Genomic DNA, 26,431 nt, shown 5'->3' with positions numbered 1-26,431 from the left:
TATATCGAGAGAGAGAGAGAGAGAGATGATGATGATGGAGTGGAGAAACATACTCGCTGATGCTCCGGGTCTAATGTCTCTGCATGCATGCCGGACCAGCCTCGGTTCTGTGATGGGACCTCTCGTTAGAAATTTCCACTTGTAGGGTTGGAAGACCAGGTAATCTACATTGGTCTGGATTGGACAGGCGGCCTTTTCCTCCACGGGAGACATGAAGAATTGCTTGGACTATATGCGGGGTCAGTCGAGAGAGATCGAAGGCGGGGAATATGGGAAGATATCTCGCCAGCACTGCAACGATATGGAAACAGGCAGTTATGCAAGGGGACTAACCAGTTCAAAAGCCTTCTTCACATCCTCGGCGGAAAAGTCGGAGCCCTGGCTGTTGACGTACAAGAAGCCGTACCGGGCGGCGGCGTCGAGCATGGCTTTCCCCGTTGCGACATCGTCGGGGTTGGAGATGTCCAAGACGGGTAGTTGGATAGGAGCGCCCACGGAGGAGATTTCGGACATGTTTGTGGTGTTTCGATGGGTTTTATTGACTGCTGACGGTCAATATATTGGAGTGTGGTAAGGATGTGGTGCGGTAGTGGGAGATACTGTTAATTGTATATCATCTATCTTATCAAGAAGCTTGGCTATAGATATCAGGCATCGATAATGATGATGCGACAGGGGTGGTAATAGTAGATGATAGAACGAGACATGATAGTGAACAAACAATCCACTGAGTATTATAAGGTCCAAACAATCAAATAATCATATTTCATCCTAAACAATAGTATAAACCTATGTCTTCATCCTTATCAATGTACCTGATGAAGCTGTTGACACTCACCGCCTACCCCATCCGGGCTCCACGACGACCTGTCGCATCTCCTGCATCTCCAGCATCTCCATCTCGACCTGTTTGGATCATCTGGATCAACAGTCTGGGATCCACTGCTCCTTCCTCTCTGTCCCTCTTTTCTTTCTTTTCTTCTTTTCCTTCTTCCCCCCCCTTCAGTATTTGCAGTCGATAATTATCGTTCTGTTTCCTCCCCCCTCCTTTCCTCATTTGCTCCCCTCTCCCTCCCCCCCTCCCCGCTCTAGACACTCTATGCCCGCCAGCCTGAACGATGCCGAGTAAGCTGTCTCTTCGCCCCGGGAGCTTCGTGGAGCTTCTTGGAGCTTTGATAATCTTCTATATATGCTAATCAATGCGTCTGCATCACCTACAGTCCGTCCGCTTGATGAATGGGTCTCGTCCCGCCCCCATCTCACCCAGACCCTCCCCCTCTCAGCTCTCAAAGGTGCCGTGGTCGGTATTGATGCGTCGCACTACATCTCGCAACACCTTCTCCAGCCCTCGTTTCGCGAACCGCTCCTGGTGGCCCTGGGAGGGTTCCCTTTCGCTCTGAGAAACAACATTGAGAGGGAACTACAGTTGTTCAAGGAGATTGGCGTGGCTTGTGTTTTCGTTTTCGACGGACTCGACTTTGGCACCAAAAACCAACGGCCGTCAGTCCAGCCGGAGGCGGTGCAGGCGTTTGAACGGGCCTGGGACTTGTATGACCAGCAACAGGCCGATCAAGTAGTGGATGCCTTTAGCGGCGCCGGTGAGGGCTCCCATTCGCGCCTGGTCTTGGTTGTGGTCGGATTGTTATGCTGACCAAGTCGCTCTGTTGCAGGCACCCCCCGACCTCACACTCTTTACCGATTCCTGCAGCGTATCCTGCACGACCATAACATCGATTATATCGTCGCCCCCTACAGTGCTGCTGCTCAGGTAAGACTTGTGCCCAGCAAATGAACCCTTCGCGACGAGTCTAGCAGATACGGATCAGTTAACTTGCCGCCTGCGTAGCTTTCCTACCTGAGCAAGGAACCCAACCCGTTGGTCGACGCGATCTTTGGCCCCTCGGAAGTTTTGCTGTTTGATGTGAACAAGTTGATTACCCGCATCGATGCCGACCCGTCCCAATTTTTCTGGATCACGAAACAGACCATACAGGATGAGCTGGGTCGGCTGTCAAACGACCAATTCTTGGACCTTGGCCTCCTTTTGGGATCTCCCTTCTTACAGCCGTTCCCCATCTTCGAAAACAACGGTTTCCAAAACAAGGGCGTCAGCGTTCGGGATGCCCTCCCCATGTTCAACTCAGCCGCCCGGAGTGCCCTCGGCCTCTGCGCCCAGTTTGAGGAGGACCGTCGCATGCAGGAAATTCAGTACACTGACCGCTATAAGCGTGCCTACATGACGGTCAAGCACCACGTTTACATCGACGTCGATGGCAAGGTCGGCCCGATGGACCCAGAGAACACCTCGTCCGACATGCACGAACTGATTGGCCAACGACTCCCCGAAGAGCTCTATTTCTATATCTCCAAGGGCATTCTCGGCTCCGACGTGCCCAACTATCTAACGTCCGGTGAGGTCTTGATCTCTCAGCCAGTCGGAGTGGAGGACTCGGAGATCTATCGCCAAGTCGTAGGCAGCATCCTCACGCCGATTCAGACCCAATCGATCTGCCTTCTCTCCAATTCCCTCCACCGCTTCTATCAGACTAAAGTCATCCATGTGCGTCCCTGGTATGATGAAAAGTCCGACACGTCGATCAACCTGAAGACGATCCCCTCCGTGCGGGAGACGATCCAGTCCTGGAAGATCCGTACCGACCAACTCCCCGAGGGGCTGAAAAAGCTGCAGGTCAGTCTCGCTTTGATCACCATGCTACTACAGTTCTGACAGGCTACTAGGCATCTTCCGGGCCCTTCCGATTTGCCGTGCAGAGTCTGAAGGATTCCGATTTTGCAACCAAGTCTCTGTCTCTCAAAGACAGTCAGGTACGCCCGCCCTACATCCTGGAACCCCCTGCTGCTCTAACTGTCCCTAGCCGCTGTCATCCCAAGAGGAAATCCTATCGAACGTGTTCTGGCGATTCTTGCAGTTGCGAGGCTATATCACGGAAAAGCACCAGTTGACGCCATGGGGAGTTTGTCTCGAACAAGCACTTTCTGTCCTCGACCCGAGCGACGGTCTCGAGGAGGCTACGTTCCTGGCCATTGAGATGCTCCGTCTCGGCCTTTTGAATTCCAAGCCATGGTTTTCTCACGTGTCTGGTGGTCCCATGAGGGGATCAGGTGAGTTCATCCACCGATTACCCCGGGGAAGTTGAAGCTAACTCCACTCTCATTATCCAGACGAGGATAAGAGTTTCAACATGCTTGTTTCGCGCGTGGCCTGTGTAGCGAAACTGCAGCACAAGAGTATAGGGTACTCGGGACCTTTGAGCCGACAGCTGCTCTGCTACCGTTCCCTGATCGCGGCAGTCCGCTCTACGTTAAGAAACCTGATCGAAGTCATCTTGACGGGTCTCCTCCTGAACGGGGACGCCGATCGCAACCGGAATGACTGGAGTGATCTGAGCGTGAAGTGAGTCGTGGCCCTTCCCCTTCCTTTCCAGACTTGGTGCTAACACAGAAATTCTAGGCTACCGTTCATCGACGACAATGACTGCGGATTGGGGATTGCCGTCCGCACCTATTTGGATGATCTGCCTCTGCAGGCCGATCCTACTTCGCCCGACGCGCGCACCGAGGTCAAGTCTAAGGGCAAGGATTGGTTCCAGCACAGTGAAAGCTTCACGGGCAACCTGGACCTGGCCTTCAAACTGTGGGATGCGGTGAGTTCCGCGATTATTTTTGTTGCTTCCTTTCCTTTCCAAGTTACTAACGAATTGTTGCCGGCAGGTCTACAAAGGTACCCAGAATGCAGGGCGAGAAGTCAAGGATGCGAAAGTCTGGGCGACCGCGAACCAGTGGTTGGAACAGAGACGTTGAGTGCTGGTACTCTGACTCGAAAAACACCAAAGCGCGAGCAGTCATGACCAGCGCCCGCTTCCTATCTACATTCGATTTGCACGGACGCTTCGACCTTGGGTTCATGCAAGCTGTATAAGTAGGACAAGAGAGACGAATGTGATGACACCACCCACCACGTGATGATCCGGTGATATGGCGCCGGAATGTAGTGTAGCTGTAGAATACTCTATTCTTCTTCTCCTTTTCCCTCTATTTTTAGCAGTCATTGGGATTGATATTCAGTACTAAACATGTAACACTCAACGTATGGGCTGAGATCACCATGAAACCATTCCTGGTCCTTGATAGCCTGAGATGTTGTTAGTTACCAGGTGTCCTTTAGTCGGCCCGGCTACGACCGCGGATCCGCCGCTTTACTAAGAGGTCCTCCGCCCGCTCTATTTACTATCGACCATCTAGCTTCATTACTCCGGTGGCAACACATCTACTTGAATTCTGGAATTCAGGGATATACCAACACCAAATCAATTGAATTAACCCACCCACATCGCCCACCATGGCTCCTCTCAGCCACATCCTCGTGAGCGGCCTCTCCCTCCTGGCGACGGCCACCGCGGCCGTGGTCGACCTCGACCCCAAGAACTTCGACAACATCGTCCTGAAGTCCGACAAGCCCGCGCTAGTCGAATTCTTCGCCCCTTGGTGCGGCCACTGCAAGAGCCTGGCCCCCGTCTACGAAGAGCTCGGCCAGGCCTTCGCCCACGCCGACGACAAGGTCACCGTCGGCAAGGTCGACGCCGACGAGCACCGCAGCCTCGGAAAGCGCTTCGGCGTCCAGGGCTTCCCCACCCTGAAGTGGTTCGATGGCAAGTCGGATCAGCCCGAGGAGTATAACAGTGGTCGTGATCTTGAGAGTTTGTCCGCTTGGATTACGGAGAAGACGGGTGTTAAGGCGAAGGTTCCGAAGAAGGAGCCGTCGAAGGTCGAGATGTTGACTGAGGATTCGTTTAAGAGCGTTGTTGGCGGGGAGAAGGACGTGCTTGTTGCGTTTACGGCGCCTTGGTGTGGACGTATGTTTTATCTTTTCCCCTTTTCCTTTTTCTTGTTGGTTGTGATGGTGGCTAACGAGTGATGCGAAATAGACTGCAAGAACCTCGCCCCCACCTGGGAAACCCTCGCCGGCGACTTCCTCCTCGAGCCGAACGTCGTGATCGCCAAGGTCGACGCCGATGCCGAGCACTCCAAGGCCCTGGCCAAGGCGCAGGGCGTGACCGGCTACCCGACCATCAAGTTCTTCCCCAAGGGCTCCACCGAAGGCGAGGTGTACTCCGGCGCGCGTTCGGAGGAGGCCTTCGTCGAGTTTGTCAACAGCAAGGCTGGCACGAACCGCGCTGTCGGCGGCGCGCTGAACGAAGTCGCTGGCACCGTCCCCAGCCTGGACGACATCATTGCCAAGTCTCCCTCGGCGAGCAAGCTCGCTGCGGAGATTAAGAAGGCTGCCAAGGGCGTCCAGGATAAGTACGCGCAGTACTATGTCAAGGTTGCCGATAAGATTAGCCAGAACCAGGAGTATGTGGGGAAGGAGTTTGCGCGCTTGCAGAAGATTCTGGCGAAGGGCGGCTTTGCGCCGGAGAAGCTGGATGATTTGATTGCTCGGAGCAATGTGCTGAGGAGGTTCCTGGGCAAGGATGAGGAGGTGAAGAAGGATGAGCTGTGATTGCTTTTTTCTTTTTGTTGATTTATCTTTTTGGGTACGTATTTGTATGAACTAGAGGTTGGAGGTGAATGAATGGACTGAAGATTGAAGCGTCAGGCTTTTGGATGACTGCCTTTCTTAAACGAGGCATGAGTGAAGAATTACGACTGTGCGTAGACAGCCTGGATGATAACCCACCGGTATATGAGTACATTGAACAGGGGATTCCCAGTACGTAGATCCTAACAGCGACACTCTGATTGCATTGGAAAGAGATAAGACATCTCATAGGGGTATCAAGAAAAGGAACACTGCGCGAGCAGCAACAGCGACAATACATCAGATCATCCACCAAACATCCGATTGGACAACCTCCCCAGCTCCGTCTAGTGCAGACCGACTGATTAAGTCAGTCCCAAACACATCCACGGTTTATCCATTCACTTCTTCGGACTCCCCGCCCCCGGCGACGCCGTATCCCCCGCAATGGTTAACGAGGCCTCCAGCTCGTCGAGTCTCCGGGCCATGTCGTCCACTGCAACCGTTAGCTGGTAACCGGACAAAGATAGGTCCAAGGAGGGGAGGAGGATGTAAAGGCGGGTATGGTTAATGTTGTCTGGTTGTATGATCCGGGCAGAGAAGCAGTGTAAGGGGAAGACGGACACTTGCCGAACATGTCGCGAGACACGTTGTCGAATTTGTGTTGGAGTTGGTCGAGGAGGTCGTCGACTGCTGCGGTGAGTTGGCCTTGGGCGTCTGTCTGTGCGGTGTTAGTTTTGTATATTTAGAGAGAAAGAGAAGACCTGAGCGAGGGGGAGGGTGGAGGGAAAGGAGAGAGAGAGTGGATGGGTAGACAAACTGGTTGGCTGGAGGGAGAGGTGACGGTCTCCGAGGTAGGGCGTGATTTGGATTCTTCGGCCATTGCGTTGGAGAGGGGAGTGGGGTGTATATCTGTATATCTTTGGAAGCCTATATCGGAGAGTTGTTGGGTCGTATAACCGTAGAGAAGGAATAGAGGTACACCAGTCCAGCAGAGGAAGAGGAGAAAGAAGAAGTAAATAAGATGAAGCAACACGATAAACGGTCGAAGTAAGAGGGTTATCAGCCACTAAACTGAATGTAGTCTAGCGCCTCCCTTATCGGGCCTCTAACCACAACAGGACTAGTCCCATCCCAAAAAAATTCCCGTTCCTTTTGCTTCAATCTTCATACCGATCAATCGTTCACTCTACATTCTCCCAAATTCTACCTTTTCTCTAGGTTTTATTCTTTCCTTCTTTCTTTCACTTTTCAGTCCTCTGCAATTGACCTGCAGGATGGCCAAGCGCAGCAAGTTGCTCCAGGCTCTGGACGACCACAAGGGTCGCGACTACGCCGCCGAGAAGCAGAAGAAGCTAGTCAAGGCCGCGGAGAAGAAGAGGGCCGCGAAGAAGGCTGCTGCCCAGGATAGCGACGAGGAAGTCGAAGTCAAGAAGAATGTCGAAGAGGCCAAGGTGAACAAGGAAGCCGCCGCCAGCGACGACGAAGACGACGAAGAGGACGAAGACTTTGTCGCCGAAAACGAGGAGGACGACGACGAAGAGATGGAGGAAGATGAGGAAGAAGAAGAAGATGAAGACGAAGACATCGCCCTCTCCGACCTCTCCGACGCCGAAGCAGAAGATGTAGTCCCCCACCAACGCCTGACGATCAACAACTCCGCCGCGATCAACGCCTCCCTCAAGCGCATCTCCTTCATCTCGCACCTGACGCCCTTCTCCGAACACAACTCGCTCGTCTCCACCGAGCCCATCGACATCGAGGACCCCAACGACGACCTCACCCGCGAGCTGGCCTTCTACAAAGTCTGCCAGTCCGCCGCCGCCACCGCCCGCGGTCTGCTCAAGAAGGAGGGCACCCCCTTCACCCGTCCCGGCGATTACTTCGCTGAGATGGTCAAGTCCGACGAGCACATGGGTCGCATCAAGAAGAAGCTCTACGACGAAGCTGCCGCCAAGAAGGCCTCCGCTGAAGCCCGCAAGCAGCGCGATCTGAAGAAGTTCGGCAAGCAGGTGCAGGTTGCGAAGCTGCAACAGCGCCAGAAGGAGAAGCGTGAGACTCTGGAGAAGATCAACACTTTGAAGAAGAGTATGTCCTAAACCCCCTTCCTTCCCCTCATCCTTCCCTACGTGTAAAAAAGAGAAAGAAAAAAAATATTAACCCCAAACAGAGCGCAAGACCGACTCCTCCGGCCCAACAGACGACTCCAAAGACCTCTTCGACGTCGCCATCGAAGACGCCGCCGCCCAGCCCGCCCGCAAGCGAGGCCGTGACGGCGACTCCTCCGCCACCAACCACAAGCGCCAGAAGAAGAACGAGAAGTTCGGCTTCGGCGGTCGCAAGCGCCACGCCAAGAGCGGCGACGCTGTCTCCAGCGGTGACCTGCGGAACTTCTCCGCGAAGAAGATGAAGGGGGGTGCGAAGAGACCCGGTAAGAGTAAGCGGGCGGCTGCGAAGGGGCGTGGGTAAATGATTTAATACCTTAGGTCTTTTTTTCTTCACTTTGTGTATCCCTTATTTATCTCTTATGTTATATCTTATTTTGTTATGTTCTGCATGGGGTTTCAAAATCGGTTTCGTTTGGGCTCTGAAAAAGAAAAATTTGTTTGTTATGCTCTTCTTCTTCTTTTTTCTTTTGCTGGTCGATTGTCATAGATGTATGTGTAGCCACTGTGGCTGGCTGGGTTGTACATCCGGCTCCCTGTATATTGAATCACAGTATTATGGAGACTGCTTACTTGTACGGTGTGATTGTTGCGGGTGTGATTGTTGCGGGTGTGGTCGTATACTCGTTTGTGGGAAATGTAAGTTCACTATCATTAGGTAGGGTTGTTCCATACATTACTACCTTTTTAGCTACATTTCTTGTGTCATGTCAATTAACCCAACCAATCGATGGACGTGGATAGACCGTGTAGAACAAACATCATGGCTTGACACATATTGGCAAAATATAAGTATCCAGTGATTCGCGAAGATGCACGTGTTACATCTCCTTTGCATGAGGGATAGACGACAAGAAATCCCAGCAGCCGCGACCTTCCTAGGAAGAAGGGCTGGAACCCCCCCAGACAATTGAACAAAAAAGCGATGGGTTTTTATTATCAGATGGGAATGCCCGTATCCCGGAATAACTCGCTCTTCCCATGCTGAATGTGAGCTCGCTGGGGGTTGGGGCTCTGCGTGATGCACCCCTTTCGAATACACCCAAGTCCCCGTTGAGGTCACTTTGAAGCAAAGTATGATTCTCAATTTGAGTTGGTGAGGTTTTGTCGGGATGACAGATTTTGTTCACTTTTGCGCGTCGCGATCAAGCGTGCTACTAAAGCGTACGTTCTGACGTATCGGGAACGTGGTGGGGAATAGCGAAAGCTGGCGAAGCTCGATACGACGCCGTGCACGGCCATGGTCATCTCAGTCAGAGTAGAGTCCCAGCCGTCAGTGTCGAACACACGCAGCCCACCATCATCATACCTCGCTCGCTCCATTTGCCAAAAACGCCATGGCGTCTGCGGTTCCCATCTCCCGAATCCGACTGAGAAGGTTGTCCACGGGAAGACCAATGTTGAGTTGTTGCTCAGCAAAGACCAGGTCCAGCTTGGCCTTGGTGTCGTCGGCGTGCCCCAATGAATGGTCGTCGATCACCTTCTGATTCCGTTTCAAGCTGGCCTTGGAGACCGTCTTTCCGCAGCCCGGCACTTGACACGCCCACGTGTCGGATGGCAGATCATCGAGACCGTGAGTGGAGTCCAGGTCGGAAGGCTCCTGGTCAGCGGCAGAGACTGAGGTGTTCCGGCTCTGCAAGGTCTCCTGGAGCGGTGTTTTGAGGATCGGGGTGGACCCCGAGTCGGAGAGAATCGAGCGGGTCCGTTTCGCTCTGGTTGATAACGGATCACGCACGAGGTCATGGCCACGAACCTTGCTCGGTGTCTCGAATTCATCCATGGCGTCCGCGTTGTCGTCGGAGAGATATTCCGGATCAATTCCGGTGGCCCGTGCTCGTTTGCCCGACTTTTTGATGGCGGTTGAGCCCTTGGGCCTGAGCACCGACTTACGGATCCGCGGTCTTTGCAGGCGATCACTGTCTTCGTTTTCGGTATCTTCTCCGGATGAACCATCGTCGTTCAATGTGCGAGGTTGCAATGGGGTGAAAGTAATGTTCGTCGAGGCATTCTCTTTAGCTAGGGCCTTGAGTTCTCGGTAGATAACCTTTCGCGACCAGTCGAAGGTCGACGTTTTCGCCTCATCCATTAACTCGAGAACGACGTCGGCCCTCGACGAAAGGAGCTCTCGAGCATACTCGGCATCCTCGACCTCGTACCGATCAACCAGGGTGGAAGCAAGGAGCTCCAGAGTCAACTGGCGCCTCGCCAAATATCCCGCTTCCTTCAGGTCTAGCACGACCTGGTATATTGTATTGGCCTGATCTCTCGAAGCTGCAGTGGGGTCCGGCGAACTGGGTTTCGTCTCTCTCGGCTGCTCAGGCGTAGAATGTTCTCCCGCGTCGGTGTCTGCATCCCCCTCCTTTTGCTCGTACTCAGCCTTGAGCTGTTCGTAGTCCTCCTACAGACAGTTAGAGACCGAGCCTTGATAGCCAGAGACAAACGCAATGACAGGGATGCATACCGGGAACTTTTCGCAAAGGTGCTCAAAGATATTCGTTTGTGTCCACGGGATATCCTCCTCCCTCTTCAGCATCCGCGACAGGAGAAACTGGCGATGCTTGTAGAACACTTCCACCGAATCATCTGCATCCTCACAGATGCCATGCGTGTGGATGATATACTGTTGTCGAGAAAAGAAAAGAATGTAAGTAACGCGCATGAACGACGGGATGGCAGTTCGCGCGACACGATAACACTCACCTCCTCACACAAGTCTTCCACAGTAGGATTAAGGGTCCTCCGTTTGCGCCGCCTCGGCTGATGCTTATCGGCAAGGAAATACAGTAAATCGATCGCCTCCACCACGTCATTGAACATCGGGCGGTATCCCCTCGCAGGGGAGATGGAGAACCACCCCGCGCGGCCGGCGACCCAGAAGCCGACCTCGCCATCGCTGTGTTGACCGTAGGCGTAGTGGGTGACGTTTTCGAGCACAATGCGTTTCGTCCGGTAGTCTTCGTCGAGGACTGCGAGGATGAGAATTGTCAGTCGAGGTGTCTTCGATTTGGATACATGTGGGGGGGTATAGAAGGGTCCGTGTTGATGATGCATACCCAGAGACTCTTGCTCCTCCTCGACCTCGTCCAGACATCCGGTTACCTGGACGGGGTTCTCCGGTGAGGCGGCTAGGAGGTTGGCATAGCGCGATTTTCTAGGGAGTAGGATTCGGACTTCGGACAGACTGAACTCTTCCCAGTCGTTCTCGTCCGTCAGAGACGGATCTCGGGGTTTCAGGACATTATCTTCTCGCGATGTCATGTCTCCGGGGGCAGCATGATGCCGCGGTAGACAAGCGAGATGGGTCTGGGGGGTTACTGCGAGGAACACAGTAGGGAGATTGAAGGGAACAGATGAAGGTGGGGAGGGGTTGTCAGAAAGTAACAGCAGGCAACAAAGAGAGGAAAGAAAGGAAGGAGAATGAGGTCAATGATGGATCATTGGATTGATAGTATGTATTAATACCGGACCAGCATTACCTATAATACACCATCAACATTACCTTATTAGCTTTGAAATACACCCGCCGAACCATACGGTAATCCAGCCCTGTCTGGACCGTCTGAAATGCTTCATTTTTTCCTTTCCTCTCTCCACGCTCGTCGATCGGAACCTTCGCATTCACTCGTCGCAATTGATTTGTGTTTTAATTTGTAGGAGGTCTGAATCGCTGCGAGCCCCTCCATCCATCAATCCTTCCAGAAAGGTCTTCTCTCCCCGCAACCGATGGGTCTCAAACACGGCTTGAATCTCTTCCGTAAAACCATGTCTGGAGAAAAGATCTACGAAGGCGTTTTCGGTCAGTCTCACTTCTTCTTTCTAAAGAAGCAAGAAATTCCCTTGCACCCCCGAACTCCACTAACAACAATACAATAACAGCCGTCCATAAACCCCAAGGCGTCACCTCCGCCGACGTAATCCGCACCCTCCAACACCACTTCAACCCCTCAGAGACCTTCCGCCCATGGCTCGAAACCGAGCGCGCCCGGCGCAACCGCGAAAGCCAGTTCCAGCGCCGCCGGCGCCGCACACAGCGTCTGGACGTGAAGATTGGCCACGGGGGCACGCTGGATCCGCTCGCGACGGGCGTGCTCGTCACGGGCGTCGGCAAGGGCACGAAGAATTTGAACGACTTCCTCGGCTGCACCAAGTCCTACGAGACGGTTGTGCTGTTCGGCGCGGAGACGGACACTTACGATAAGCTGGGCAAGGTGGTTCGCCGTGCGCCGTATGAGCATATCACGCGCGAGGCTGTCGAGGCTGCGCTGGAGCAGTTCCGTGGGAAAATTATGCAGAGGCCTCCTATCTTTTCGGCGTTGAAGGTGCAGGGGAAGAAGCTTTATGAGTATGCGCGCGAGGGAAAGGCGCCTCCTATTGAGATTAAGGAGCGGCCTATTGAGGTGTCCGACTTGCGTGTGCTGGAGTGGTATGCGCCTGGCACTCATGACTACCAGTGGCCGGCGGAGGAGGCTCCCGAGGAGGAGAAGGCTGTCGCGGAGAAGCTGCTGGATGCGCAGCCGACTGGCTCGTCGACTGCTGAGGGTAGTGCCGAGAGCAAGGCCGAAGAGCAGGAGGGAGCGTCGTCGACGAAGCGGAAATCGCCGCCCCCTGCAAACGACGAAGGCAGCGAGCCCGGGAAGAAGCAGAAGGTGTCTGCGGAAGGCGACGCTGTCCCTACCCAGACGGAGGAGTCATCCTCCTCTCCCTCCAAGGCTGCTCCTGCCGACGCAGCCCCGGAGTCCACCCCCGCAGAGGAGAAGAAGGAGGAGGAAGAGAAAAAGGAGGGCGAGCAAGAGAAGGAGAAGCCCGCAGCCCCGCAACCAGCCGCCGTCAAAATCACCATGACAGTCTCATCCGGTTTCTACGTCCGCTCGCTGGCACACGACCTCGGCAAAGCCCTCGGCAGCTGCGGCCTCATGAGCGCGCTCATCCGCACCCGCCAGGCGGATTTCGAGCTCGAGGAGGACAAGATCCTCGAATATAAGGATTTGGAAGCTGGGGAGGAGGTTTGGGGTCCTAAGGTGCAGCGGTTCTTGGAACAGTGGGAGGAGAAGCGAGTTGCGGGGTTGAAGAAGGGTAGTCGGTCGCCATCGCCTTCTTAGGTTTGTGTGAGATTATCTTTATCTTGATTCATAGATATCGGGGAAAGAAATTTTAAAATACACTTCAATTATGTATATATTCTATGAGTTGTAGGGTCAAAGCCCGAGACATGATTGTCTATCTTTGCATTATATGCGGAAACTGACAAGGGTTGAAATGGAATGAAATTGGCGACAAGTACATCAAATATTCTATCCCACATCTTATATAAGGTCGCGCATGACCTCCCCCATACACTGTCCAGCGGGGAATCTATGAACAAAATGAAGAAAAAGCGCTATGCAACCTCTAGTCCAACCGGTGCAAGGGCAGGATGAATCAATCACACTACGCCTAGAATCTCAAGGAACGAAGGGGTGAAAAGAAGAAGAACAATGCAGGCTGACGATGCCAATTCACCTACTGACCGGATATCCTTGCGTCGAACAAATAGCTGTTAAAACACCAGGTCTCAATCATAAGATCATACATCTCATCAAGCGACCAAGGGCACACAGGGACATTTACTGGATTGAAAGGAAATATATGGAGGACGGCTGGTGGACAACCAGTGAAAAAACAGGAAGAATGGTTTTTAAGAGGGGTATACCGCTGAAAACAGAACAAGGAAAATTGAAGGAATGATTGGAGGATGAAAAGGGAAATCGCATGGATATGCATGTTCAACCACCCGAAGAGAAGTGCCAGTTATGTTTCACAGCAAGGAAAGAATAAAAGGAAGGAAGGAAAGTAACAAGAAATGGGAAAGATGATATATGACAGTTATCGATGGGCGCTGTGGGCACCGATCAGTGCTACAGATTGTTAGTGAACGTGTTTCGTGACCAACATGATCCAAGACATGACTTACTTTGAAGTACAGAGGCTTGTCCTTGCCGCGATTCGCACGCACATTGGAGAGTGCGGCCATCTAAGAAATCGAGGATGATGCTGTTGGGGAGTTCCTGTTCGTCTTCATCGGGGAGGCAAGGCGTTCGGAGCTCGCTCAGGTGATACCGTTTGACTGCGATACGGCTGGTCGAGTCGCTGATACCGGGTCCGAGGACTAAAGATCCGTCACCCTCGACGCGGACGTATCGTCGTTTCCAGAGAAGGGTGCCGGGGAATTGGACATTGAGCTCGCCAATTTCAACTGCCTGGGCATTGCCCGCCGGTACGGCTGGCTTCTCGGGGCTTTTGTTTTCGGCGGGGATGTCCTGTTCTTTTACCGGGGGGCTTTTCCGGGAACTTGTCGTCATGGACGACATGCGGCGCAGGAGGCGGGACGTGCGAGACTCCTTCTTGTTGTCCTCGGGGGATGAAGCAATGTCACTGGGGGTTTTCGAGCCAAGTGGGCTCTCATTCTTGGGGCCGGGAGAGACAGACATGCGGCTCTCGGAACGTGGCATAGGTGTAGAAATAACACGAGGGCCGGAGCCGGCAGAGGAGGCCGACATGCTGCGCACCTCCGAGTGGTTGCCTGTCAAATCCTGGGAGAGAGGAGTCTCGGGAGCCTTAGAGGCTTCGGGGGCCTGAGCAGCCTCAGGAGCTTCGCAAGTGTCATGCTCGACTGTCAACGGGCTGGCCTGGAGGTTTAACCCGCTCAGGCCGGAGGGTTCCACGACCGACTCGCGACGAGACTCGGTAGGACTCCGGATGATCCGTGCAGTCACGGATACCGAGCTGGTGCGCCTCGTTGTAGGCCTGGTACTGGCCTGGGACCCGCGGCGGGCCACGCTGGAGGCTCGGGAAAACGCATCAGAGCCAGGCGAACCATTCGGGGGGCCCGATGGCAAGTCCAGAGGGCCACCCAAGGATACAGAGGCCCGCTTACGGAGTTTGTCCAAGGAGGGGGGCGCGACAGGCGGAGCCCAGGGCTGACCGAAGCCCGGCGAGGGTTTTTGGCTCGAGAGTTTTTCCAAGGCTTTGATGCGCTGGGAGATTCCCGAGGATAGGTTGACTTTTTTGGCCGTTAGGACAGGGCCGGATGGACTGTCCACTTCTGTGAAAGGACTGGACACGGATCTGGTCGCGGTCGCCGCATGCGCGTCATGAGATTGATGATCAACTGCGCTTGGGTTTGTCACGGCCCGCGAAGTCTTCCACGCATCAGGGGCTGCCCGGCCATTGCTATCGTTGGGGTAGCCCGGCGACAGCGGAGACTTGCCGACCGAGATGGGCTTGGCCTCTTCGACCGTCGCGGACGTCAATTCTTCCATGAATGAATCGTCCGACAAAAGGTTATCGTCGTCAGAATATTCCGGGGTCGGTACCTGGATCGGCTCGAGGAAGGGCTTCGGGTTATCTTGTCGGGTGACGGCCGGTTGCTCCACGTTCAAATTTTCAGGGGTTAGCTCATGCTCCGGCTCGCCGGCGGGAGACGCGATCACTGATGAAGAATCGGGGACAGGGGTCGGCTGTGGATCGGGGGATGGAGAGGTGGGGACAGGGACGTCTTGTGGGCGGACTGATTCGGCCGGCTTGGTGATTATTTCCGCCTCTCGTTCACCAGGAACAAGAGGCTTTGCGGTGGGTGGTGGGGAGGAAGGGACAGTAATTTCCTTCTCTGGGGGGTTTTGGGGCTTCTTTTCAGGTGGGACGTTGATGAGCACGCTAGGCGAGACGGGGCCACTTTTAGTTTGATTGTCAACGGAGACGGCCAAGGCCTCCTCCTCGACAACCTCCGTTTCAGTCTCTGGGCGAACTTGGGCGGTCTGACGTTGTTCCAACGCCTCCAAAGCAGCACTACGGTCGGTCAGAACTCTCGACCCTGGAGTAGGGAATGAGGTGATGAGAGGTTCATCGCCAGCGAATTCGGAAACCGTGGTTTCACCGTCCGATTCAGGGTCTGAAGAATCCGCCGACATGTGCTCCTCTGCCACACTGTCGAGCCCGGCTGGACGCTCATTCGGACGTTCAACTGGATGTTCAACTGAATGTTCAACCGGCTGGTCAATTGGCTGCTCCGCCGGTCGCTCGGTTGGTGGTTCGACTGTCCGCCCGGCTGATTCAGGGGTAACGGATATCTGAACCTCTGAGAGTGGTTCCTTGCTGGACGCCGACACGTCGACTCGTTTCTGATGCTTCCGATCGAGCTGCTCGCGGGCGTTTTCCTTATCCTCAGTGCTGCTACCATTCACCTTTGGCTCCGACCCCCGGCCCTCCTGAACTCGAATATTCTTCCCTTCCGCCGCTCGCTTTTCCATCTGCGCCTTTCGCATCTGGACAGCTTTCATCAGACGCTCTCTCTCGTGCGATGTCCCAGCCGATGATAGTGCACTTAGAGACTTGGCGCCGGGCGAGAGCTTAGACCTCGGGATAGACATGGAAAATGGAGGAACTGCCAGTGGAGGAACTGGGGGGGCTTTCCCACCAGACATGGTCGCCGAGGTGCTCCCTTGGGAACGGGGGCGAGCGTCAATCGGATTCGCTTTTCGGAAGGAAGACGATCGCATACCAGTGGGTAGTGATGCGACGGGTCGCTGTTCCACGCGACGAGACGTATTATTCCCCGCTGTCCGTGGCCGTCCACTGCTGCCCACTGACGGTCGGGGCCCCAGTTTGACTTTGGGCATGGTAGGGGTACCCGCCCGATCTAGGTCTTGAAACGCCGGTCTCGCGGACTGCGTGGACATGCGCGACTGTGATGATGGGTGAGGCAGGTCCTCTCGGGCATGAGCGGACGAGCTCGGCCGTTCGGAAATGGACGCCGAGGAGGATTGGTTGTTCACGTAGGCATTTGAACCATTCGTAGCTGACATCGTTGGGGGTTGAAAACTTCTTGACGAACCTGGTCGGTCTGGAGTAATTGTGGGATGTGTAGTCGAGTCTCCATGGACCATGTCGGAGCCGCGAGTCCCAGGCCGCGACGGTGCTAATGAAGATGGCCGCGACGCTATTGAAGCCGTGGGTGCGGGCGCCGCCGGCTGTTCGCTGCCGGACGGCTCTTGCGTGCTCGATGCACCATGCGCCGAGGGCGTTGCTGTAGCGTCGGAAAGTGTACTGAAGGTTCTCTGGTGTATACTACTGCCTGCATCATAGGTCGATGCCACGTCTCTATCACTGGGACTCTCCTCTGCATCCTCGGCGATCTTCATCAACTTCCGGCGGCGAAGAGAACCCGAGGACGAAGAAGTCATGGAGTCCGTGGCGGTGTGGAGGAGGCAAGTAGACGACAACGAGCTTTCACTGAGTCCCGACGCGCTTGAAAAGGAAAAGACCGCATCGTGGGGCGAGAATCTGTCCAAGACCGATTGAAACTGAACCGTGGTCCGGGCTGAAAGAAGTTCAAGATCATGGTCAGTTGAATACATCAGGGATTAGTGCGGAGCAAGCTGGGCGCACCTTTGACGAGGCGGGAAACATCGTCCGGCAGATAGCTGAGTACCACCTTCCTCCGTCGATATTGCAAAACACCGTAAAGCGGGGAGTTCTCCTCGAACGCATCGATCGCATTCCGTACGTCGGGCACCCCGCCCGTTCCCCGGTCGAAGAGAGCCACCTCATCTCTTGACACGTATTTGAGAAGAAACCTATATACCAAATTGGACATATTAGCTCGTGCATCGGGTAGTATGGATGAAGCGATTCCACTCGAACCACCCGGCAATACAATGGAGACGGAACACGCGACTTACCACCCCCCCGCTTCGTGCAAGACAGTCTGAAAGGCTTCGTTGACAGCGGGATTATCTAGCCCATTGAGAGACATGATAGGAACCGCATCAGAGGCGAAGGCCCTGAACGGAGGAGACTTGAAAGTCGATCAGACGGATTGAGTCGGTGTAGGCGCGGGCGATGATGACCACCCGATCCAGAAAGGCACCAAAAAGGCAAGAGAAAAAAAAGAAAAGACAAAAAAAAAGACGAGAAAGGAAAGAAAGAAAAGAAGACGGGGGAGAGGAAAGTCTACGAAAGTTAGAATATAAAGCGCGCGAACACTTGGATGAGAGGATCGAGTGTTCTAGCCAGGCAACAACAGGTATGATTTGAAATGGTGGGCAGAGAAACAACAGAGTTCCTCTCCAGACACCAAGATCTTCCCCAGGCCGGACACTAACACACGAGCAATTAGAGATCAAGGATCATATGAAGGGGACGAGATGCGACAATGGTGTCTGTCGCGAACCTCTCAGGAGTTCAGGGGCCCTTCTTAGTGGATGGTTCGGGGCCTCCACTTTTATTTTTTGGCGATAGGGAAGTTCGGATGGTCTCCACGTTTCTTGGCCCGATGTTGAACCCCTCCTCAACCACGGGTAATGATCGGCCGGTTTAGCGATTCAGTGAGATTGACGGGGAGAAGCATCGAGCTGAAGTTGAGAGAGCAATGAGAGGGAATCAGTGTTGGAATGGAGAGACAGAAGGTTGTGAGTTGAATCAATGGATGGACAAGGCGCCAATGATGCAATTGCAGTCTAAAAAAGGGAACCCCGAAAAGAGATAGGTAAAAAAGAAGCAGGGATAAAGAGAAAAGACAAAAAAGAACAACGAGAACGAAAGAAAAAAAAGGCAAACCCTGAGCGTTCTCTATAAGGAATGAAGAAGTCTAGATAGAGAGAAAGACGATCGGAGATTGAGAGAGTTCGACTGATGGATCTCCACTAGAACCCATCAGGAATAGCCTCTCCGATTACCGTACCATACCTGGATAGATTCTGGTTCCTGGATTATTGGTTCGCATTATATGTATCAGATCAATAAGGTATGCCTTCTGGTGGGTGGAGTATAGCCTTTACAGTGTCTAATGTCTATTATTACCAATTCAGCCAAGTATCAAAGCTTGCGCCATCACATACCACGGTAGTACCCCCATGTTGGTTCCTTCATGTGGGAGTCAAGTAGTCTGTTTCAGGAGGAACGCCGGTTCGAATATACCCAGTCAGTCAGTGCTCGGTACCGGATTGGATACGACTTGGCTGGTCTGATCTCGAGTAAGGACGAACTAACTGTGTTGATAGGAAAAGACTGATAGAGGAGACATCGAACGTACCCTCCTATTTATCTGTATACTGAGATGGCTTCCTACCAAGTAGCTCCATCATCACAATCAATTGTTCTCCGGAACCTTGCGATCCTTCTCGCTTCGGTCTACGGAGCAAGACAGGTCCCATCGGTTTAGGGGTATTGACGCGGACAATTGCGCTGGAAGATCGGCCCTTTATTACCCGCAACGGATGGCTCATGGACCACCTTCCCGACGGAACTAATGGAGGTCGCCTATGATACTATTTCCATCGTCTAATAAGACAGGGGTTTCCTAGAAACTAGAATAGGTGCCCCTTGGAACGGTCAGGGTCTCCGGGTTTCTAACTGCGTTGGGGGTGGAGAACGCTGGTAGTTCCTGGGTTTGGTGAAGCACGGACACACGGTCTTTTTTGCGCCATCATGCGGTAGAGATGAATGGATGAGGTGCGCGAGTCTCTGCTCTAGATGGAAATTTCCCAAGATGAGAACTGTTCGGTTGAGGCTAGCACTGGTGGCTTCCATGCTTCTTCTGAGTGCCTGTACGTCCCACAACGAAAGCGTGCCTACTATCTTGGGCGTAAAACCACGGATTAGAGATTATTAAGCAATCTATAGCTGGGGTAACTATCTACCGACAAGAACGGTGGAAAAGAGTTCCAGAAAATCGCAAAGAAAGTGGTACATGTGGATATGGATTGGGCTGGACTGAGAGGAGGATATAGAGGCAGTCAGGTGATCGTGTCACTAACATCCGAAATATTTTTGTCGTAGAATTTCATACTATCCAGCCTTATTGAGAAGGATAAACCCTATAGTTATATCCTGTCTAATGAGAACGAACAGTCAATAACCAACATCCTGAAATGGCTAAAGTACACCGTAGCTGGGTAGTATATAACATCCACACCCACGCCAAGACCACCAGCCGAGTCGACCTCCGACTTGACACTCACAGCTCCCGCACTCCACCTCTGTCACTCCATACACCACCTGTTGCTTGACCTCCCACGACCTCTGCATTTCCTGTTCTCACCTGGACTGCCACCCAGGTCATTCATCCAACCATAAATATACTCTTATCTCGTCCCGGCAATCAGAGACAAAAGCACCGCACAAGATGCCACTACTCCCCACCTCGCACGCCTACCTGGAACAGTCTGCGCTGTTACTCCAGGCATATCCGGACACGGTACGTTTGAACAGACAGGAATTAGGAAATACCTATATACCCAATTCCAATTATGTCTATTCCCCTTCCAAAAAGAGAAAGACACCAAGAATGAAAGGACACCATATCCAAAAGAGGAAGAAGACAAAAATACAAATTTCAATCTCAAAAAAAGTCTCAATCAAACTAACTAATAATCACCACCACAGACCCGAATCACAACAAAATACAACTTCCCCTCGACACGCCCCTCCAACACCTCCCGAAAACAAAAATCCAAGCCCACCTCCACGTCCTCCCCCGCCACCACCACAGAAACCACCCCGCAAACACCCACCACACCCCTCGCCTACCTCACCCTCAAAACCTACAACCCCACAACCGGAATCTGCCTCAAGTACCGCACCAACAAAGCCGCCGAAGTCGGCCGTCTGATCACAAGTCTAGGCAAGCTGGCTGCCGGCGCCAGCGTTGCCGAGCTGGGCCTATCGAATCCCGTGCCTGCGGCGCCTGCCGCGGCTGATGTGGAGATGGCGGATGCGCCTGAGGATGCTACTAGTGGGGGTGCGTCGACGCCTGTTGTTCCCGCTGCGCCTGCGAAGGGGGATGCTGGTGGGAAGGGAGGGAAAGGGAAGAAGAAGGGTGGGAAGGGGAGGAGGTGAGATGGGTTAGATGGATGGATGGATGGGCGGTGTGGTGTGGATGTGCGTGCATGGCTGTGTCGTTGATGAGTACGTTTGCTGGGGTAGGTCCAGACTCAAGACTATGGGGGGTCTTGCTTCCCACGGACGGCGGGGGTAGGGCGGTTGCTTTACTTCCTGCCCTTCCTTATATACGTATTACCAGTCTGAAGTAGGGTGGTGGGAAAACTGGGCGAGTTAGGATACGACAGGTGGATGGATCACAACTACGCAGTCATAAATAATAGATACGATACCCGATGATGCGGCGACTATCTTCACTCATAGGCACGGCGACCGTTGACCCCCGTTCTGATAAGATCCATTGCTTTAGCGTTCCTCGGCATCTTTCGTCGAAATACCCATATTATAGGGAATGGAACTACGATTCTTCATACAATCTAAAGATTAAAACATAATTATCCAATCAATGTACATCATAGTATTTTAGATACAGTCGACTGCCCATCCGGCCACAGCTAGACAGGACTCCCACCATACATCGAACAAAAAAAATTACCGCCTTTCCAACGCCAGTCCCATGCGTATACCTCGAAGTAGCTTCATCAATCACTTAAAGAAAAATATAAAAATAAAAAAAAAATAAAAGGGAAAAAAGCAACAAGAGGGGAATGTAAAACAAAAACAGAAGTCAAACAGTGGGCTCGTATAAAATGGCTGCTGCTGAACGAGCAGCCGGGTATATGTGGGGAGGGTGGTCTAGAAATCATCGTCAAAGCTAAGGCCGGCGGAGGTCTTGCTTTCCACTTTCTCGGTGTCCTTCTTGGCGCTAGCCATGACACCGGCCTTCTGGTAGTCACCCACCCGCTTCTCGAAGAAGTTGGTCTTGCCGGCCAGAGAGATCGACTCCATGAAGTCGAAGGGGTTGGTGGCGTTGAAGTACTTCTTGTTGCCAAGAGCCACCAGAAGACGGTCGGCGACGAACTCGATGTACTGGCACATCAGGTTGGAGTTCATACCCAGCAGGGCGCACGGAAGGGCATCCGTCAGGAACTCTTTCTCGATCGAGACCGCTTCCACGATGATATCCTCGACAACCTGCTTGCTCGGGCGGTTGTTCAGGTGCGAGAACAGCAAGCACGCGAAGTCGGTGTGGAGACCCTCGTCACGAGAGATCAGCTCGTTGGAGAAGGTAAGACCCGGCATCAAGCCACGCTTCTTCAACCAGAAGATGGAGGCAAAGGAGCCAGAGAAAAAGATGCCCTCGACAGCAGCAAAGGCCACGAGACGCGAGGCAAAGGTGGACTCGGTGTCCTGGATCCACCGGATGGCCCAGTCGGCCTTCTTCCTGATGCAAGGGACTTGGGTTGATGTTAGTTATCTGTCAATGGACACAACGAAGGTCTGATGCAACGTACTGGTATCAATGGCATCGAAGAGGTGGGTGCGCTGCTTGGGCTCCTTGATGTATGTGTCGATGAGGAGCGAGTAGGTCTCCGAGTGAATGTTCTCAATCATGATCTGGAATCCGTAGAAGCAGCGAGCCTCGGGGACCTGCACCTCATTGCTGAAGCGCTCCAGCAGGTTCTCGTTGACAATGCCGTCAGACGCGGCAAAGAAAGCCAAGACGTGCGAAATAAAGTAGCGCTCATCGTCGTTCAGGCGGCTGTTCCAATCGTGCAAATCCTTGGAGAGATCGATCTCCTCGGCGGTCCAGAAAGAGGCCTCGGCCTTCTTGTACATTTGCCAAATCTAATTGTTCGGAGGGGAAACGCGTTAGCGGACGCGCGAGGATCGAGGGCGGTCAAAACGGGTAAAAGGAATTTTTTCCACTTTACGCGCGACGCGTGATGGACGTGACACTCACCTCATGATACTTGATGGGGAAGAGAACAAAACGGTGAGGGTTCTCCTGAAGCAAAGGCTCAGTGGCCTCCAGCTCCTTAGCAGTCGGGGTGGTCGTGACTGTCTGAGCGGGCTTCTCCACGATCTTGCCGGCAGGCGCGTCGACGCGAGTGGAGGGCGCGTTTTCCTTGCCGGCCGAGTCGAAGTTGAGCTTCTTGACAGGAGAGTCGCTCATCTTGAGGTTCTCGAGGGAAGATGCAGCCTGTTCAATTGATTGATCACGTTAGCACGTTGTGGGTTTCCAGAGACGCGTCGAGGCCGGTGGCCACAAGCGTGACATCACGTACCTGCTTAGAGGGAGTGACTTGAGCAGACATTGTGAAAGTACTGCAAGGCTATGTAGACTAAACAAGACAACAAAAGGAGCAAAGAAGAAACTGTGGCACTCCGTGATATTGAATTGAAGGAATGGGATGAAGAGAGAAAAGCGACGGGAAGAGAGGGGGGGAAGTGAGGAAGAAATACTTTGCTTCGGACGAGGAGCGTGACGGCTAGCGCGACGGGCTAAGTCACGTCGCACGTGACTTGGCGGACGTGTGGTTGGGGCGATCTTATGTAAGGTACACTATCCGGCCGGTTTTCTTTGTTGGCGTCGCGTCTCCCCCATCCACTTCTACACGTCTCTGGTTTTCCTGCCCTCCCCCTTCGCTGCACGAGCCCCCGCCGACCCAGATTTTTATCTGGATTTGATTAGCTCGCTCGCTTTCAGACCACCCGCTCTCAGCTCCATCCGAGCTCACATCCTCGAAACACAGCTGGAATCCTCGCTCTTCGCTAGGCAGCTACACTGCCCCCACATACCGAACTAACCTACCTAGGCAAGGAATTGTATCAATGGTCGCGTTGCCCGTGAATCGGCAAATCTTATCTGATGCGATGCCATCTCGATCGTCGCCCTTCATTTTTGGGCGGTTTTGACACGACATTCGAGAAGACTCACTCGTTCGCCTGGTGCAGTGGAGTGCCCCGCCTAGCCCAGTCCCCCTTTTGTCTTTCCACCCCCTTGCTTTATTGGAGTATGCACCTGAATTGCTATGTGACTGATGGCCTCCGCCGGAAAGCATGTAGGCACCATGGCAATGATCCAGACCCAGTTATCTCCACATCAACGGGCTGACGAAGAATTTGATAATTCTTCAGTAAGCCTTGGTAAATCAGGCACGGTTGCAATTATTGGTGGTTTTACGCGTCGGACAGCCTTGTCTCACATCTTGACGCGAGTAGCAGCAGTATCCGGTGGCAGCTTCAGACCCGGTGATATTCACTACGTAAGACAGTCTCTGATTGTCGTTTACACTTGCCTATGGCAATATCCTGACCCACCAGGGGCGGCGGGGGGTGAAGACTTTAGTGAATTGATAAAATAGATCCTCAATTATGACGTTTGAAGTGCAAAGACGCGTCTCGCGGCTGGTTTGCGCGCATCAAGATGTGCCGAAGTCGGCCTTGCCGTTTGTTGATGGCTTTCCCGTTTGCTAATGATCTGGATCTGTGGGTTTGGCTTGGGATGAGGTACACGTAATTATTTATATCAAACCAGGATTTATTCCAATCTCACTACTGTGATCTGTATGGCATAACCCGGTATAGCATTGCAGGCAATCTGCAGCTGGCTCGTTACCCCAGTCAATCGCGGGCGCGCGTTCTCAACCCACATTAGTAAGTCGCAAGCTATTCTTACTCATGGCTAACTAAGAAATAAGAACGGCCTGCATGTATCAACAACAATCACCATTGCATTCCGATAATCTAACTCTACTACGAAAAAGACAAAAAAAAATCACAAAATTCAAAAAGATTGACAAGGATGGGATTCGAACCCATGAATCAGAGAAACTAGTGATCAGATTTGAATCAACCTAAAACTAGCGCCTTAACCGCTCGGCCACCTTGCCTAGACTGGTGTGGGGAACTAATCTAATTAATATCTTGAATAGATGGGATTTAGATATAGATGCTGACACTATAATGCTCATTGACTACTCCATGCCTCGCCAGGTGCTTCAATATAGCATGAGATCAGCGATCGCTATTGTTGATGCGTTCCTCACTACCTAGGTATGAAGTTGGCAATTGTCGGGGATACTTATAGTAAAATATGAATACTATCACCAATGAATTGAAACGCTTCTAGATGCATATGTACAGAGATGTGTAAAATGTAGTAGCATGGTTAGCGGAGATAAATGTCTATGTAGAACCTCACGGCCCAGGCCGACATGCCTCATCTACAAAATGACCGAAAAAAGCCATGTCGGCGTCCCACAGCAAGATTGTGGTTAATTCTATACGATCTTGCATATTTACAGGTTCGACTTCAAAGAGTCGGAGAGGAACCGGTCCTCCGCCCGACGCATGAGCTTGTTCGTTTGCTCGGCCAGACTGAGAGTCAGGATCTGGAAGGGGGTTAGCAATCTGTGGCTGGTACTCATGTTCTCAAATTTTTCCGGAGGTGGATCGAACGTACAGTGTGCGGTAGGATACGGGCCAGATGAGCGAAGTAGCCCTTGTAGAGCGCAAAGATGCCTTCCTTGCGCACGGTCTTGACCAAGCAGTCGAGACCGCTCTTGTAGAGGTTGCCGGTTTGGTTGTACATCCGCGACATAATCGTGTCTTTACCATGATAGTTAGCGAAAAGGCACTGCGCTTGCGAAACCATGATACCTACCAGGGGGGTGCATGACACAGCACACGACAAAGCCGGATGCCGTGCTGCTCGCCAAATGCAGAGCAGGGCCGTCTTTCAAATCCATGTGCTTCATCAAGTTTCGCTTCGCGAAAAAGTACGTGGGAAGCTGCACAGAGCTACCAAAGCCCGTCCGCACCATGGCGGCATTTACACCGCGGTAAAGTCCGCCAAGTCCCTCGGTGGACTTGATCTGTCGCATTCCGTCTAACATGTTTCGATATTTGTGCTGGGTTCCGACGGGGAGGAACGGGGAGTAGGATTGAAGACGCGTCTTCACCAAGAAGAAAGGGGAGCCAAAGGCAGCTCCGATGATGCCGGAGGAGGCACCGGCGAAGACATTGATGCCGAGGGACTGCACCTGGGCATCGTCGTAAACCGCGGTCGTGACGGTTTTGCGCACCGGCTCATAGAAACCTAAACGGCAACCATTGAGCACCATTTGATATATATACTACCATCCTGTTAGTCCGATCGAATGTCCGATATCAGGGCGCGTCACACACAGCACAGCCAATGCCGCGGAAGAGTCCGCGGGGTCCCTCATTCTGGAGGATGACCTTCACACCGTGGAAGACACCCCGGTATTTCTTCGCCGCTTCGTGCTTCTTTTGTAATTCGCCTTGCAACTGTAACCTGCGCCCCAGACACTATACGTTAGCACACCGACAAGACCATAGACGCAACGAACGCCGAAGGAACAAGGTCATACCGAATCTTGACCGTTTCGAAACTATGCGTAACAGTGACAGCTCCACATGCTGCAATACCACCTGCGATGAACGCTCTATAGCGCACCCCACGTTAGCTATCGTGGCGATGTCAGGGTTGTACACGAGCAACGCACCCTACTGTCGTGGACATCGTGACTCAGATATAGGACGGCCTCCGTTAGCGGAGCGGATAGATCAAGCCCAGCCTATCGCGAGTAGAAAAGCGGTCGTCGTGGAAGAGGGTTTTGAGAACCAAGCCCGTAGGCGCGCGTAATCACGACTAGAGAGTGCTGTCAAATTTGTGTTATCAAATCCAGTCCGCGATCGAAACAAAAATAAAGTGACCTGCTGACGGAGAATGCGACCGGCAATAATTTAATCCCAGGTACGCCACTTCTTAATTTTTTTTCAAACTCAGTTAGACGGACGGAGGCGAAGCTTGACCAGTCGCCGATTGGATTCTAACCAGCACGATTGGTTCCCAAAAGAGGCTCGATCCAACTTCTCGGACTGGAGAAAAGGCCTGAGGCCGCCGATTCTCGGAGCTCGGCACCGAGGGTACCCGCTGGGG

General features: G+C 53.0%; 11 protein-coding genes and 1 non-coding gene across 12 annotated transcripts; 5 read left to right on the top strand and 7 right to left on the bottom strand.

The window, feature by feature from the left end:
• Nucleotides 1–315: 315 nt before the first annotated feature.
• BDW47DRAFT_125831 (uncharacterized protein) lies at nt 316–900 on the bottom strand (the record flags this gene model as incomplete). The annotated part of the gene is made up of 2 exons (XM_024816448.1): nt 316–542; nt 846–900. The coding sequence occupies 2 exons, from the start codon at nt 898–900 to the stop codon at nt 316–318; spliced, it is 282 nt and encodes a 93-aa protein (XP_024672141.1).
• Nucleotides 901–932: 32 nt separating this feature from the next.
• On the top strand, nt 933–4,052 carry BDW47DRAFT_31985 (temperature dependent protein affecting M2 dsRNA replication-domain-containing protein). The gene is made up of 9 exons (XM_024818743.1): nt 933–1,125; nt 1,221–1,598; nt 1,671–1,768; nt 2,417–2,689; nt 2,740–2,826; nt 2,877–3,123; nt 3,184–3,415; nt 3,473–3,665; nt 3,733–4,052. The coding sequence occupies exons 1-9, from the start codon at nt 1,119–1,121 to the stop codon at nt 3,820–3,822; spliced, it is 1,605 nt and encodes a 534-aa protein (XP_024672140.1). The 5' UTR covers nt 933–1,118; the 3' UTR covers nt 3,823–4,052.
• Nucleotides 4,053–4,131: 79 nt separating this feature from the next.
• On the top strand, nt 4,132–5,618 carry BDW47DRAFT_31978 (disulfide isomerase). The gene is made up of 2 exons (XM_024818742.1): nt 4,132–4,874; nt 4,947–5,618. The coding sequence occupies exons 1-2, from the start codon at nt 4,361–4,363 to the stop codon at nt 5,519–5,521; spliced, it is 1,089 nt and encodes a 362-aa protein (XP_024672139.1). The 5' UTR covers nt 4,132–4,360; the 3' UTR covers nt 5,522–5,618.
• Nucleotides 5,619–5,805: 187 nt separating this feature from the next.
• On the bottom strand, nt 5,806–6,522 carry BDW47DRAFT_105889 (heat shock factor-binding 1 family protein). The gene is made up of 3 exons (XM_024812660.1): nt 6,360–6,522; nt 6,164–6,260; nt 5,806–6,035 (listed from the first exon to the last, which is right to left on the bottom strand). The coding sequence occupies exons 1-3, from the start codon at nt 6,420–6,422 to the stop codon at nt 5,941–5,943; spliced, it is 255 nt and encodes an 84-aa protein (XP_024672138.1). The 5' UTR covers nt 6,423–6,522; the 3' UTR covers nt 5,806–5,940.
• A 199-nt stretch (nt 6,523–6,721) lies between these two features.
• Nucleotides 6,722–8,384, top strand: BDW47DRAFT_105887 (EBP2 family rRNA-processing protein). Its single transcript, XM_024812659.1, has 2 exons — nt 6,722–7,627; nt 7,710–8,384. The coding sequence occupies exons 1-2, from the start codon at nt 6,817–6,819 to the stop codon at nt 8,006–8,008; spliced, it is 1,110 nt and encodes a 369-aa protein (XP_024672137.1). The 5' UTR covers nt 6,722–6,816; the 3' UTR covers nt 8,009–8,384.
• Nucleotides 8,385–8,407: 23 nt separating this feature from the next.
• BDW47DRAFT_105885 (uncharacterized protein) lies at nt 8,408–11,100 on the bottom strand. Its single transcript, XM_024812658.1, has 4 exons — nt 10,758–11,100; nt 10,405–10,670; nt 10,166–10,324; nt 8,408–10,102 (listed from the first exon to the last, which is right to left on the bottom strand). The coding sequence occupies exons 1-4, from the start codon at nt 10,960–10,962 to the stop codon at nt 9,008–9,010; spliced, it is 1,725 nt and encodes a 574-aa protein (XP_024672136.1). The 5' UTR covers nt 10,963–11,100; the 3' UTR covers nt 8,408–9,007.
• Nucleotides 11,101–11,306: 206 nt separating this feature from the next.
• Nucleotides 11,307–12,950, top strand: BDW47DRAFT_31963 (pseudouridine synthase PUS4). Its single transcript, XM_024818741.1, has 2 exons — nt 11,307–11,500; nt 11,581–12,950. The coding sequence occupies exons 1-2, from the start codon at nt 11,428–11,430 to the stop codon at nt 12,801–12,803; spliced, it is 1,296 nt and encodes a 431-aa protein (XP_024672135.1). The 5' UTR covers nt 11,307–11,427; the 3' UTR covers nt 12,804–12,950.
• Nucleotides 12,951–13,497: 547 nt separating this feature from the next.
• Nucleotides 13,498–17,761, bottom strand: BDW47DRAFT_31956 (putative GPI-anchored cell surface glycoprotein). Its single transcript, XM_024818740.1, has 4 exons — nt 17,421–17,761; nt 17,128–17,315; nt 13,655–17,059; nt 13,498–13,598 (listed from the first exon to the last, which is right to left on the bottom strand). The coding sequence occupies exons 1-4, from the start codon at nt 17,492–17,494 to the stop codon at nt 13,567–13,569; spliced, it is 3,699 nt and encodes a 1,232-aa protein (XP_024672134.1). The 5' UTR covers nt 17,495–17,761; the 3' UTR covers nt 13,498–13,566.
• Nucleotides 17,762–19,864: 2,103 nt separating this feature from the next.
• BDW47DRAFT_125821 (SRP9/SRP21 family protein) lies at nt 19,865–20,577 on the top strand (the record flags this gene model as incomplete). Its single annotated transcript, XM_024816447.1, has 2 exons — nt 19,865–19,936; nt 20,125–20,577. The coding sequence occupies 2 exons, from the start codon at nt 19,865–19,867 to the stop codon at nt 20,575–20,577; spliced, it is 525 nt and encodes a 174-aa protein (XP_024672133.1).
• Nucleotides 20,578–21,003: 426 nt separating this feature from the next.
• Nucleotides 21,004–22,916, bottom strand: BDW47DRAFT_31938 (ribonucleotide-diphosphate reductase subunit RNR2). Its single transcript, XM_024818739.1, has 4 exons — nt 22,749–22,916; nt 22,424–22,663; nt 21,975–22,308; nt 21,004–21,917 (listed from the first exon to the last, which is right to left on the bottom strand). The coding sequence occupies exons 1-4, from the start codon at nt 22,776–22,778 to the stop codon at nt 21,316–21,318; spliced, it is 1,206 nt and encodes a 401-aa protein (XP_024672132.1). The 5' UTR covers nt 22,779–22,916; the 3' UTR covers nt 21,004–21,315.
• Nucleotides 22,917–24,260: 1,344 nt separating this feature from the next.
• On the bottom strand, nt 24,261–24,356 carry BDW47DRAFT_t82. The gene has a single exon. It is a non-coding gene; the product is annotated as a tRNA-Leu (tRNA).
• A 213-nt stretch (nt 24,357–24,569) lies between these two features.
• Nucleotides 24,570–26,313, bottom strand: BDW47DRAFT_105878 (putative mitochondrial oxaloacetate transporter (Oac)). The gene is made up of 6 exons (XM_024812657.1): nt 25,995–26,313; nt 25,860–25,934; nt 25,654–25,783; nt 25,130–25,601; nt 24,929–25,074; nt 24,570–24,857 (listed from the first exon to the last, which is right to left on the bottom strand). Exons 1-6 carry the CDS (start codon nt 26,009–26,011, stop codon nt 24,765–24,767), a joined length of 933 nt encoding a protein of 310 aa, XP_024672131.1. The 5' UTR covers nt 26,012–26,313; the 3' UTR covers nt 24,570–24,764.
• Between the last annotated feature and the right edge of the window lie 118 nt (nt 26,314–26,431).

Source organism: Aspergillus candidus (genome assembly GCF_002847045.1).
Source record: "Aspergillus candidus strain CBS 102.13 unplaced genomic scaffold BDW47scaffold_22, whole genome shotgun sequence".
Classification (NCBI taxonomy): Eukaryota; Fungi; Ascomycota; class Eurotiomycetes; order Eurotiales; family Aspergillaceae; genus Aspergillus; species Aspergillus candidus.
Note: the sequence above shows the minus strand (reverse complement) of the source record. Positions and strands in the feature narration are given on the sequence as shown.

Bases quoted from the DNA above. Each gene is read 5' to 3' on its own strand.
- BDW47DRAFT_31985 (XM_024818743.1), top strand. The intron at 1,769-2,416 runs GTAAGACTTGTG...ACGTCCGGTGAG, and splicing joins CCTACAGTGCTGCTGCTCAG to GTCTTGATCTCTCAGCCAGT. The intron at 3,416-3,472 runs GTGAGTCGTGGC...CAGAAATTCTAG, and splicing joins TGGAGTGATCTGAGCGTGAA to GCTACCGTTCATCGACGACA.
- BDW47DRAFT_31978 (XM_024818742.1), top strand. From the start codon at position 4,361: ATGGCTCCTCTCAGCCACATCCTCGTGAGCGGCCTCTCCCTCCTGGCG. The intron at 4,875-4,946 runs GTATGTTTTATC...GATGCGAAATAG, and splicing joins TACGGCGCCTTGGTGTGGAC to ACTGCAAGAACCTCGCCCCC.
- BDW47DRAFT_105889 (XM_024812660.1), bottom strand. From the start codon at position 6,422: ATGGCCGAAGAATCCAAATCACGCCCTACCTCGGAGACCGTCACCTCT. The intron at 6,261-6,359 runs GTTTGTCTACCC...AACACCGCACAG, and splicing joins CCTCTCCCTCCAGCCAACCA to ACAGACGCCCAAGGCCAACT. The intron at 6,036-6,163 runs GTCCGTCTTCCC...TAACGGTTGCAG, and splicing joins TCGCGACATGTTCGGCAAGT to TGGACGACATGGCCCGGAGA.
- BDW47DRAFT_105887 (XM_024812659.1), top strand. From the start codon at position 6,817: ATGGCCAAGCGCAGCAAGTTGCTCCAGGCTCTGGACGACCACAAGGGT. The intron at 7,628-7,709 runs GTATGTCCTAAA...AACCCCAAACAG, and splicing joins GATCAACACTTTGAAGAAGA to AGCGCAAGACCGACTCCTCC.
- BDW47DRAFT_105885 (XM_024812658.1), bottom strand. From the start codon at position 10,962: ATGACATCGCGAGAAGATAATGTCCTGAAACCCCGAGATCCGTCTCTG. The intron at 10,671-10,757 runs GTATGCATCATC...TCATCCTCGCAG, and splicing joins GGAGGAGCAAGAGTCTCTGG to TCCTCGACGAAGACTACCGG. The intron at 10,325-10,404 runs GTGAGTGTTATC...TCTCGACAACAG, and splicing joins TGGAAGACTTGTGTGAGGAG to TATATCATCCACACGCATGG.
- BDW47DRAFT_31963 (XM_024818741.1), top strand. From the start codon at position 11,428: ATGGGTCTCAAACACGGCTTGAATCTCTTCCGTAAAACCATGTCTGGA. The intron at 11,501-11,580 runs GTCAGTCTCACT...ATACAATAACAG, and splicing joins GATCTACGAAGGCGTTTTCG to CCGTCCATAAACCCCAAGGC.
- BDW47DRAFT_31956 (XM_024818740.1), bottom strand. From the start codon at position 17,494: ATGTCTCTCAATGGGCTAGATAATCCCGCTGTCAACGAAGCCTTTCAG. The intron at 17,316-17,420 runs GTAAGTCGCGTG...TTTGGTATATAG, and splicing joins TTGCACGAAGCGGGGGGGTG to GTTTCTTCTCAAATACGTGT. The intron at 17,060-17,127 runs GTGCGCCCAGCT...AACTTCTTTCAG, and splicing joins TGTTTCCCGCCTCGTCAAAG to CCCGGACCACGGTTCAGTTT.
- BDW47DRAFT_31938 (XM_024818739.1), bottom strand. From the start codon at position 22,778: ATGTCTGCTCAAGTCACTCCCTCTAAGCAG. The intron at 22,664-22,748 runs GTACGTGATGTC...TCAATTGAACAG, and splicing joins AAGTCACTCCCTCTAAGCAG to GCTGCATCTTCCCTCGAGAA. The intron at 21,918-21,974 runs GTACGTTGCATC...CATCAACCCAAG, and splicing joins CTTCGATGCCATTGATACCA to TCCCTTGCATCAGGAAGAAG.
- BDW47DRAFT_105878 (XM_024812657.1), bottom strand. The intron at 25,784-25,859 runs GTATGACCTTGT...TCTGGGGCGCAG, and splicing joins TTCGAAACGGTCAAGATTCG to GTTACAGTTGCAAGGCGAAT. The intron at 25,075-25,129 runs GTAGGTATCATG...ATCATGGTAAAG, and splicing joins CTGTGTCATGCACCCCCCTG to ACACGATTATGTCGCGGATG.